Genomic DNA, 12494 nt, shown 5'->3' with positions numbered 1-12494 from the left:
AAATGGACCCGTAAGTTGGCCACCAAGATCATGCGATTTAACGCCTTTAGACTATTTTTTGTGGGGCTACGTCAAGTCTAAAGTCTACAGAAATAAGCCAGCAACTATTCCAGCTTTGGAAGACAACATTTCCGAAGAAATTCGGGCTATTCCGGCCGAAATGCTCGAAAAAGTTGCCCAAAATTGGACTTTCCGAATGGACCACCTAAGACGCAGCCGCGGTCAACATTTAAATGAAATTATCTTCAAAAAGTAAATGTCATGAACCAATCTAACGTTTCAAATAAAGAACCGATGAGATTTTGCAAATTTTATGCGTTTTTTTTTAAAAAAAAGTTATCAAGCTCTTAAAAAGTCACCCTTTACATATAAAGTGGATGCATAAGAAGCTTCGAACCAAGCTTTCGTAGCTTCTGGCGAGTCACTATCCATGTGCGTCGCCTAGTGTTGTCCTGATGGAACACAATTCCTCTTATATTAGCCAAGGCTGGCTGGATTGCTTTTTTCAGACTGTCCAATTCTTGACAGTACAGGTCCGTAACATACATAGTTACGAAGTGTATTTAGTCGCACCATGAGTACTACATATCTACCTATTTCACAGCGTCCAGTCTGAATATCTACAAATGCGGCGAGATGGATAGCGTTAAAGACGCTAAGTGCAAGAAATTCGGAGTACCTCTTACGGTTCTTTTTTGAGAAGGATTCGCAGTCGCACAAGCTCTGGCTATTGACCTGCGCCTGTCAAGCTTAGCTGCTAGCTTGAAATTAGAGTAGAGAGCACTAGACTAAAGACTCCACCTCCTGCCCTCCCTCTTAACTTCGATTCATCTGAAGATAGCTCAATAACTTATCCAAATCCAAAGAGAAAACTTCATTGATTGAAACCAGATGTTTAGTCGATTTTAAGTCTCATTGGTTATCAAAGAAGAAAAAGGAAGAAGTTCTTTCATTATTGTGAAGATCCATACCTTTATCAATGAATCGAAAACATTGCAACTTCGTAGAAGTTTCCGCTCTGCCTTGTGTGGCTATCTTAGTCGCAGTACACTCGTTCTACAATGGCAATAGTTGTAAGTTTAAGGTATTTCATCGACGCTAAACCCTCAGCCAGTAAAAATAGCGATGACACATCACAACAACAATGTCGCCATGAAATTTTCATTAGTCCAGCAATTGCTTCTTAACCCAATTTCATAAATCGATTCTTTTGTTCGTCCGCCAATCAATAGAAATTCAATTAAAAATGCACAACAGCCAACAAACAATTGGAACTTATACGAATAGAAAACAATATGGCGGCTCATGGCGGCGGGAATGGAGTGGGTTAGCGGGTGGTAAAATAAATAGAGTGGGTTAGCGGTGTGCTGCTGAATTATTGAAAACACTAAACAAGCATTGAGCGAAATAAACTAAATAAGCGACGAGTGTAGAGGGGCGAGGGGCGAGAGAGCAATTTATTGTTGCAATGAAAGTGGAACGGAACAATGCCATGAAGAGCTTTTAAAAAAAAAGCTAAATAAAAGAAAATAATTTAAAAATAGACCGGCTCAAAGTCAGGCGCTGCTGCTTGGTGGCTAACGGTAATATATTTGGGTGTATGTATGTGTTGATATGCGAACGTGTGTATGTAGTGAGTTACAAATTGATTAAAACACATGAGAATTTGGTGGAGAAACGGATAGCCGATTGAGCAGAAATGATACATGCACACAACCTGAAAGATGCCAAAAGCGACGTGCTGTAAAGGTGGTAGGTGGCACAAGAATTTACTTGCATAAGCGGGCACTATAAATATGTACATTTAAAGCAGGGTGGGTTAAATTTTTTTCTATTATACTTTGAACACACGTATACATTAGGGTGGGACAAAAAAATTTCTATCTAATTTCTTACTTTGAAAAAATAGTTGCTAGACAACTTAAAACAAAAATTTCAATTTATGATTTGAACACACATATGTATGCATACATATGTATATAAATTAAGGTGGGAGCAAAAAAAATTATTATTATTATTTTTTTTTTTTCATTTTATACTTTGAAAAAATTGTTAGTAGTTTGCACACACGTATATATACATACATTAGGGAGGGACAAAAAATTTTTTTTTTTTATACTTTGAAAACATAGTCGGTTTGCGACTTTAAAAAACTTTTAATTTTATACCTTGAACACTCAGCTATATAAATTAGGGTGGGACGAAATTTTTTTTTTTTTATTTTATACTATGAAAACATAGTCAGTAGCATCTTTAAAAAATCTAACCAAGTAATATCTTTTACTATTAATTAGAAGACCCACTATAATCCTATTTCCTATTATTGCAAAAGATACATGGTCACTATCTGCTATTTAAATTATTCTTATATCTGAAAGAAATTGCATTCTCTACAAAAATAGTCTCAACATTTTTTTCTAAACCTCACCATTCAAAAGTTATTAAATAATAGAACCTAAGATTCAAAATTTTTTTTCCAATAATAGGAAAAATAGGAAGCTAAATAGCGTAGGACTTTCTCATTAATAATAAATGCTCATACTTGAAGGAATATTTTGCCAATATTTCGTAGTATAAGTAAAAAGAAAAAATAATTTTTTTCTTTTGACCCACCCTACTGAATATAGTGCCCACTTATACAAATAAATTCCCATAGTGTAATAATAATTACAAAACCACCCCTTTTGGACTCAAATAAATTTTCAGAGTATAAAAAAAATTGTGCCACCCTAATATTTATGCCGAAATAGTGTTAAACAAACTTATTTATAATAGCAAATAAAGTTATATAAATTAAAAAAAAAAACAATAAAAAATAATTTTTGTTTTGACCCACCCTACTTTATATAGTGCCCGCTTATACAAGTAAATTTCCACTTACCACCTTAAAGAACCGCCTCTTTAGAACTGAAATAAATTTTCTGACTATAATTTTTTTGTCTACGTCACCCTAATATTTTTGAGAAACTAGTGAAAAGTTATTTGCCGTTATAGTATAAATATAAAAAAAAATATTTTTTTGTTTTAACTCACCCTACTTATAGTATTATGCTCGCTTAGGCACATAAATTACCATTTACTACCTTTATAAAACCGACTTTTAGGACTCAAAAAAATTATTCTCAGTATAAAATTTTTTTTTGTGCCACCCTAATGTTTATATAAAAATCGTCTATCCATTTATATTGTTATTTGCCATTACAATATAAATTAGAAAAAAGTTTTTTTTTGTTCCACCCTAATGATTATATGAAAATAGTGTTAACAAAAAGTTACAATATAAATAAAAAAAGTTTTTTTGTTTTGACCCACCCTACTAAATATACAAATAAATTGCCACTTACCATCCACATACATACATACATATGTACATAGAACTGACCTTTAGGACTCAAAAAAAATTTCAGAAAGTAAAACAAAAATTCTACCACCTTAATATTTGTGCAAAAATAGTGAAAATATGAAATACATAAATTTTCAATCTAAAATAAAAAATTTTAGTACCACCCTAATGTTTATATAAAAATAGTGCTAAAAAAAGTTATTTGCCATTACACATTCTTCTTTGCATTTTACCTTACAAACAATTTGAACTTTTTCGGTACCTTCTTTTATGCCTGCATTTTTTCTTTCTTTTACTTGCAGCCAAAGCCGCCACTAAAATCCAAGCCGTTTTTCGAGGACACAAAGTAAGAAACACCATGAAGAAGAGCGAAACTAAATCCACCCCCACCGCTAGCGCCAACGCTGCGTCTGCTAACAAAATTGATCATAGCAAAACCGTTGCTGCGTCGGCGGCAGCTGCAGCCGCAGCCGCAGCGGCGGAGCCAACCAAAGCTGAATTAGAGGCTGAATTCGATCCCAATGACAAAGGTAGGTGGCGCTGTGCTTTCAACAAAAACAAGAACAAATTCTTTATGTAGAGTTGTGTTGCAAGAAGTTTAAGCATACTTTGGGTAATGTATAGAGTAATGGGGCATAACGGTGGGCGTATGATAAAAGTTTTGCGGCAAACAGGCGGTAAAGCATGTAATCAAGCTCGCATGTGGTGGGCCATGGTCAAAAGTGTCCCTTTGGTCTGTCTTTTCTTCTTTTATATTGACACAGCAATTTAGTTGGTAGGCAATTTGATCATAATAGCAAAAGTTTAATCAATGAACCGAATTGGAGTTGAGGAACACAAAATATTTATCTCTTGAACACCACGACGAAAGAAATTGTGAAAAGTTTGTAAGGGTGTGAGAAATTACAAAGAAGAAAATGATGTTGGACCATAAAACGATAAATAGTGATGATAGTAAATATATAAAATAAATACTTAGTTTCCTTAGTACATATCTATAATAAAAAGTCTTCAGCGACATGAACGGAGTCGATTTAGCTATGACTGTCAGTACGTCTGTATATATGCAAACTACTCCCTCAGTTTTTGAGATATCGATCTGAAATTCTCCACACGTTCGTTTCTTTCCAAAATGTTACTCATTTGGTAGAATCGCTGATATCGGCTCACTATAGCATATAGCTGTCATACAAACTGAATGATTCAAATGAGATGCGTGTATGGAAAACTTTTTTATTTGTTGAGACTTCTTCACAAACTTCGACATAAATCAATATTCAAGGTAAAGCTACAATCTCTGAAAAAATTGTTAAGATTGGGTTACTATAGCATATAGCTGCCATACAAACTGAACGATCCAAATGAGATGCTTGTATGGAAAGCTCTTTTATTTGTTGAGATATTTTCACGAACTTTGACATAAATGAATATCCAAAGCAACTCTACAATCTCTGAAAAAATTGTTAAGATTGGGTTACTATAGCATATAGCTGCCGTACAAACTGAACGATCCAAATCAGATGCTTGTATGGAAAACTTTTTATTTGTTGAGATATATTCACGTACTTCGACATAAATCAATATCCAAAGCAAGGCCACAATCTCTGAAAAAATTGTTTAGATCGGGCTACTATAGCATATAGCTGCCATACAAACTGAACGATGCAAATTAGATGCTTGTATGGAAAACTTTTTTATTTGTTGAGATATTTTCACGAAATTTGGTAGACATTATTATCTACAATAACAGTAACATCTTTGAAGGAATTGATCAGATCGGACCACTATAGCATATAGCTGCCATACAAACTTACCAATCAAAATCAGATAAAGCTCTTTTTATACCCTTTTAGGTTATAGAAATGAAAGTGTGAAGGGTATTATATATATTATAAAGGGTATTATAGTTATAACTTCTGGTTTCAACCCATATTAGTCAAAACTTCCATCACAATAACGGTTAAAATATGAAAACACGAAAATGTTGTCTTTAAGGCTATGGTACGCTTGTATCACAAATATAGTACACTTACTCACATATGTACATATGTATAAGGAAGTTTGCCTTCAATCAAGTTTAATTATGCTTGAAAATTGCATTACGAATTAACTGTGTTAACAATTTCGCTCGACTGCTGCCGTCAGTGGCAATCCCCGTACGCTAGAAGCAATTTGAGAGTTGCGTATACGCCACAGCGCACCCATGCGTCAGCATTAGCCTTTGTGGAAGCACAACAATGGCTTAGCATATTAAGCAATAACAGTTTAGCAAAGCACAAACACATATTACAAACACATATATTACATGTATACGTATATATGTATGCGTCTATAGCATATTTCTGACTGCCACGCAACACCTTCACTGCCACTGTGCTCGCATTGAACATAAAAGCGCTTCGCTGTCTGTGTAAAAACTTTCAGAAAATTGTAATTTCTTGTTTGACACTTGTCAGCAATAAAAAATTTGAAATTCGAAAACAAATTGCAATTAAGCAAAATATTAATTTTCGTCGAAAATCAAGCGCGAGTACAACACGGTTAACGTCATTCGATGACTTCGCTTATAAAACGCGTCATTCCCACGTTGGATCGCATTTTGGTGCGACGCGCCGAAGCGGCCAACGTCACCAAAGGTGGCATTGTGCTCACCGAGAAGGGTGTGGAACGCATGGTGGAGGGTACTGTTGTCGCGGTTGGTCCCGGTTCGCGTAACCCGCAAAGCGGCAATTACATACCGATGGGCGTGAAGGAGGGCGATCGTGTGCTATTGCCGAAGTATGGCGGCACACGCGTCGACATGGAGGACCAAAAAGAGTATGTGCTCTATCGTGAAGCGGATATTTTGGCTAAATTGGAGTAGTCTACAATTAGCAGGGGCGGAAGTGGAGCAAACGGGAGGATATTTGTAAAGCAAATTGATGTGCGGTTTTTCTTAACATACTCTAATTTATGGAATAAAATAAATTTCTTTCTTCATTTGAAGTGAAAAAGAGTGTGTATTCTTTATACGGTGCTTAGAGTATGTATTTGGACGCAGATGCGCAACGAAAATCGAAAATAGAGTATGCGGCTCGATCTAGCTCTTCCAGCCTAAAGCGTTCATGAAAAATTGCATACTTTGATACTTTTAAAGCTCGTTTTCTGTAAAATTTTCAATCCAAAGCACATCCCTCTCTTCTTCTGTTGTTACTAGTGTTGTTGTATCGATTACCTAGACCATGTTTAGGTGAAAAGACCTCAGTTAAATTCCAACGAGTAAGTTTCAACCAAATTATGCCGCTGGAATGTGCTTCTTCCATGGCATCGAACCATAAGAAAAGAAGTACCAGGACTGTTGGTTTCATGGGTTATACAAAGAGGTAGATAGAATCATGTGGGGACCCATAACAGACCGGATCTGTGTTCGGAATATCGGGCTTGATTCTGGATATCAGCTGTTTAATCTACTTAATCTACGAAAAGAAGGGAGGGCCACTCTAGGTTCGCGAGTCAAAACTAGCTCTTCGTCTGCACTGGATGGTGGTTCGATTCCAAGTACGCAATCCACTGGAAAGAAGTCGGTGAACATATGTACATATCTCTAAATGGCAGTCCGTGCTTATCTAAAGTTAGTTGCGTATGTACTCCTGTCGGTATAGTATCGTCGTATCCCGTCAGTATCATCGATGTAGTCTAGGAATGTTCTCTTGATGCTACTTAAAGGCGGCTCCGCTCCAAGCAGACGAATGCAAAGTTGATTTCTGCGCATGCTTTTCAGCAGAAGCTGCCTAGAGATCTTTCCGTTCCTTAACCGGACTTCAGTGTTTGATGGAAAGCATTCAGAAATAAATCTGATAATGTAGGCAGTGTAGTATTCTGACAAGTGTGTAGTTGCTTCTTCGTCTGCGTTCCAGCTAGTGGCTAGAGTTTACGGACATGGTTCACAATCTTTTCTTCAGCTAAATCTGTCAGGTGCCTTATGTAGCCATCAAATACTTGTTTTTGTTATTCTAAAGATAAGGTCCATCATTAAAGCCGGAACCTTTAATTCATTCAACTATTTTAGACTAAGTCCTTATAGTTTTCAACGCGTATGGGGTAGATGATAGAGGGGTTTTCGGATAATATATAGCTAATAAAGGAAAACGAGAAATGTTCAACAAATGTTGTTTCAGTACTAAAATAGTCTCCTGTTTGCTTGATACACCCCATTCTCCAACTATTTTAACCCATCTTAAAAATACATTTTCTGAAGTTTCGGTGAAAACCTCCATAATCGACGCAAATATCTGTTCGGTGATTAACTTTATCAAGTTCAAGTAAACAAAAAGAAGTTAGAAGAGTAGAAAAGACTTTATAAAGTATTGTTATTATATTATATATAGACTAGGTTATGTTAAATGGCTGATCAAAGATCGCACGTGGACCTTACTGATTCAAAGAGATCACTATATCATTTGTAATCATTCTAGGGCCAAGAAACTTTTAGGAAAGCACATGTACCGATGGTGACCCAGCGCTGGCCAAGCTTCCATGAAGGCCAGCTATCTAGAAGTAGAACACAAGAGGAGACGGGAGCACCGACCCGCTCCCATTCTACCGATAGCTCATCAGCTTTACAATTTCCTGTGATTCCGCTGTGGCCTGCCACCCATACCAGTCTTATCACAAAGACACTGGATGTTATTGGCAGCGAGATTAGCACACCTTGACCAGCCCCTGGGCACAATAGACCCTAGGTCGCGGTGCATAACCTCAATTAACTATTCATTCAACTATTCATCGTCGCTCTGCTATCTGAGTGGATGGTCACTTCTTTAAAAGAGGCTGCACTCCGAAGCAGTAAATCTACTGCTACCATAATTGCTGCAACCTCGGCCTGGAAAACACAACAATAGTTAAAAAGTCTGAAGCTGAAATTGATAGAGCGCTCTTGACAGTATACCACTCCACCGACCTTTCCACCAATCTTTGACTCATCAGTAAAGAAGCTCACTGCCCCTGTCCTCCAACGCCTGCTTTCCACCTACAGAGTTCGGTTTGTCGACTTCATGATCTAAGGGATCCGGTATGAAGTGTGTGAATATTTCCGAGTGTTCAGATGCGTCTTCTTAGCAAACCAGATTTTCTGTGTCTGATGACAACTTTCGTAGCCAAATACCTTCTTGCGAGGTCCACGGGCAATATGTGCAGGATGACGTTAAGTGCCATAGTTGGAGTGAACCACACTTGCTTTTGAGTGCCGCCTGCTAAGCGCTCTCTACTTTCTCTGACCAGGGGACCACTTTTATTGAGAGATCCCACCTTTTGGCAATGGCTCCTTTATAGCAGTGCAAGGCAATTGATCTCTTTTTTGCTCTCTCTTTGATATTTGGCTTTCATGAAAGCTTCCTATCCAGGTTGAGCCATACATATTTCACTGTATCTGTCGGTTGCAGACTGTTGTCTCCCATTTGCTGTAGCGGTGACACCGGTATCTTGTATTTTCTAATAAATAAAACCATCTCGGTTTCATTTGAGTTGATAGTGAGACCATATATGACCGTCCAATTTGTTACGATGCTGAGATGCCCCTTCGTCAAGTCGTAAACGGTACTGAGGAACTTTTTTTTGACCATAAGCGCTATATCGTCTGCATAGCCAATCATAAGGCAGCCAAGGTCATTGAAGACCGGGATATAAAGTATATACTCAAATACAAATGAGCAGCGTGAGGAGCTGGGACGATCTAGTCATGACCGTCTGCTCATTTGTCTGTTTTTGAGATATAAGTCTGCAATTTTACTCACATTATTTTCTCTCTAAGACGCTGCTCATTTGTCGGAACTGATACATATAGCTGTCGGACAACTATATCGTATAGCTCTCATCAAACTGAGCGATCGGATCGAAAGCTTGACGAGATATTTTCACGAAATTTGGCATATAATATTGTTCTAGAAAACGGTGTTGTCCTTAAAGATTTTTTCCATATCGAACAACTATAGCTTATAGCAACCATTCAAGCCTATTGATCAAAATCAAGTTCTTCTATGGAAGGCTTTATTTATTTGTGTTGGAAACTCTAACTTTGGTCCAATGGAAGTTATCTTTTTTTATTGGTTTAAATAAATTGAGTGTCAAACTTTGTTACATAATAATGTCTACGGTTCACATACTATATACCGCACTGTATCCATAGCAGAGCTTCCTCTTGTCGTTGCTGTTAGCTTGAGCGAAAGTTGAAGTTTGAAGGAGGATCCAAAATAAATACAACGCTGTCAGTAAAGGGCGCTCTGCCAAACTCCAAAGGCTTGATGACAGGTCACACACATATTTCGTACATATACATATACATATATAGTGTGTAGATATGCAAACATACACACACACTTACACTCGCGTGTGTCTTCCAAACTTTTTGCATTGAAAACTTCAAAATGGGCAAAGTTTTCGCCCTTGCAGTTGACAAGTGCTTTCTTTCTTACTTTTATTCAGGGCGGCTCGGGTGGCTTGTCGAAATTTTTTTTCTACATGCGCTTGTATTTCTACTAGCCATATATACAGTTATGCGATTCAGAAAGCAAAGCAAAAACACTTGAACTCTGACACACTTCACACACACGCACACATACACATATGTATATACAAGCACGACTGCCGCTTTATGTGTCACTTGCTTGCTGCCGCGCTTGCAAATAGTTGAAGTCAAACGGCAGCGACGCCAACAAATTAAAAATGGATGCAAAGCCTAGTGCCCCGAGCGCACCAGGCACCAAGCACCAGTGGCATCAGGCAGCCTACGAGGCATGTAGTGGATTGTATGTGTGTAAAGAAGTCTTCAAGCTACGAGTTGCAACTGTTGTTTTAGCCTTTCACCTAGTTTGTCTTTTTATCTGACTTTTCAGTGTCGTTGCGCGGCCCGCTCCACCTGCTCCCCCGCGTGCCAGTACTTGCCTGGGTACTTTTACTTTTCTAGCGCGTAATTTTAGCCGAAATTGCTGTACTTTTGCGCGAAGTTGTCAACACCAGCGGCTTGCCGCACGCCACACCTTACCCCGCCGGCCGTGCAGCCAAAAATATTCGACTTGTCAAACAACTTATTGCCATTGTTGCAGTTGTTCTCTACTACTGCTATAACTATTAAACTAATTGTTGTTGCTTGCTGCTTGTAGTTCTCGGTTTCTCAGTTGCATTGCTATAAATTTGCATTTTCTGTCAGTTTGGCGCGCCCGAAATGCAACGGTGTTGGCGGCGGAAGTGTCAGCGGCAAGGCAGTCAAGTCTTTGAAGTGTCACTGTGAAAGTGGCGGCAAAAGTGGAAGTGACAATGACAGCCAGCGCCTATGACAGCAGCACATGAACTGGCATTTACACACAAATCAGCGATGCTAGAGCTTGTAGAAAGCGTTAGAGAGCACTGGAGAGCAGTGGCAGAGGAGCGTAGGTGTAACTATCAGACCTGAAGCAGCAAGAATTGTGCTGAGGCATGTAGTGAGTTAGTATAAGTACATACCATATACATACCTTATATATACGTTATGTGTACCATATACATACCTTATATATACGTTATATGTACCTTATATATACCATATACATATCTTATATATTCCTCATACATACCTCATACATACCTAGTATATATGGTATATATATATTAGGGTGATTCAAAAAAAAATTTTTTGTTTTTTTTTTATTGGTACTCGGAAAAATGGGTTCCTAGACACCTCTAAGAAATCCTCTCCAAATATGAGTTTTTAATTGTAACGGGAAGGTCCTCCGCCTAACGGTTTTCTATTTTTTCTTATTATCAGATAGAAAAATTTATATCTCGCTTCCAACTACATGAAAAAATATCTTGTTAATTAGGTTTTGTAGGAAATTGATTGCTCTAAAATATGGTCTCTTATGATTTTTTCGTAAACCCAACCGTTTAAAAGATATTAACGGTTGAAATTTGACTATTTTTGGAAAAATTCTTTATTTCTTATTAATTTTATAACTCAATGAAAAAAAATTATTATGAATGATGAAACACATAGTTTTGTAGGAAATTTACTGCTCTATAAAAATGGTCTACTATGATTTTTCGATTAAGTTAAGCGTTTACGAGATATTCATCGTCAAACATCAATGCATATTAGGGTGGATCAAAAAAAAAAATTTTTTTTTTCGTTTGGTTCTGTGAAAAACATGTTCCTAGACACCTCTAAGAAATCCTCTCCAAAAACCTATTCATAATAATTTTTTTTCATTGAGTTATAAAATTAATAAGAAATAAAAAATTTTACCAAAAATAATCAAAGTTCAACTGTTAATATCTTTTAAACGGTTGGGTTTACGAAAAAATCATAAGAGACCATATTTTAGAGCAATCAATTTCCTACAAAACCTAATTAACAAGATATTTTTTCATGTAGTTGGAAGCGAGATATAAATTTTTCTATCTGATAATAAGAAAAAATAGAAAACCGTTAGGCGGAAGACCTTCCCGTTACAATTAAAAACTCATATTTGGAGAGGATTTCTTAGAGGTGTCTAGGAACCCATTTTTCCGAGTACCAATAAAAAAAAACAAAAAATTTTTTTTTTGAATCACCCTAATATATATACTGGATAGTCATACCTCAAACTGTTTATAAAAATAGCACACACTTATTTGTTACTTAACACCTTCGTAAGCTGTCTTCTTTGCTTCTTTGTAGCACTCGGAGCAGCTCATTAGCTGCGTGTGGCACTGTGCTGTGCAGCTCTGACGCATATCCAGTCAATCTAAGCGAGTAATTTTAGCTGTGGAACACTTGCTTAGTCGCTTGCACAGTGTATCCACTTGAAAACTTGGCACGAAACGATTTTGTAATGAGATAGCCTTAATTACTACTATACTCATAACCTACAAATTGTGGCTTGGTTTTTATGCTAAGGAAGTTTAAAATAGAAAATATATTTCTAAGAATTTAAAGTAGTCTTTTGGTGACTTATTCCGCTAATTACAAAGTTATCTCTTTCACTGTATCATATAAATACTATTACTATTTTAACTAAAGTACGGTTCAGATGCAAAAGGACTCAAAACGAAAATCTTTAAAAGCGTCTCCATACACCTCAGACTAACCAGGAGATCAGAAACCCATTCCGCTCGAATTTAAACAGCATCAAACTCTTCTATTCTTTATCTATTCTCACGT

At 37.0% G+C, this 12494-nt stretch overlaps 2 protein-coding genes across 3 annotated transcripts in view; both read left to right on the top strand.

Moving 5' to 3' along the window:
• Positions 1–12494, top strand: part of LOC105226302 (uncharacterized) — a 255400-nt gene that overhangs the window by 178982 nt on the left and 63924 nt on the right. For both annotated transcript variants that reach the window (XM_049454018.1, XM_049454019.1), the window contains one exon: positions 3646–3873. In XM_049454018.1, the coding sequence (XP_049309975.1) occupies positions 3646–3873 (228 nt within the window). The remainder of the gene's footprint in view (positions 1–3645; positions 3874–12494) is intronic.
• LOC105233474 (10 kDa heat shock protein, mitochondrial-like) lies at positions 5719–6339 on the top strand. The gene has a single exon (XM_049454020.1). The coding sequence runs from the start codon at positions 5898–5900 to the stop codon at positions 6204–6206; it is 309 nt and encodes a 102-aa protein (XP_049309977.1). The 5' UTR covers positions 5719–5897; the 3' UTR covers positions 6207–6339.

The sequence above is a fragment of the Bactrocera dorsalis genome, chromosome 3 (assembly GCF_023373825.1).
Source record: "Bactrocera dorsalis isolate Fly_Bdor chromosome 3, ASM2337382v1, whole genome shotgun sequence".
Taxonomy (NCBI): Eukaryota; Metazoa; Arthropoda; class Insecta; order Diptera; family Tephritidae; genus Bactrocera; species Bactrocera dorsalis.
The sequence above is the reverse complement of the archived record's forward strand: the minus strand, read 5'-3'. Positions and strand labels throughout refer to the sequence as shown.

What these genes read in the sequence shown, in the direction of transcription:
- LOC105233474 (XM_049454020.1), top strand. Translation starts at nt 5,898, where the DNA reads ATGACTTCGCTTATAAAACGCGTCATTCCCACGTTGGATCGCATTTTG.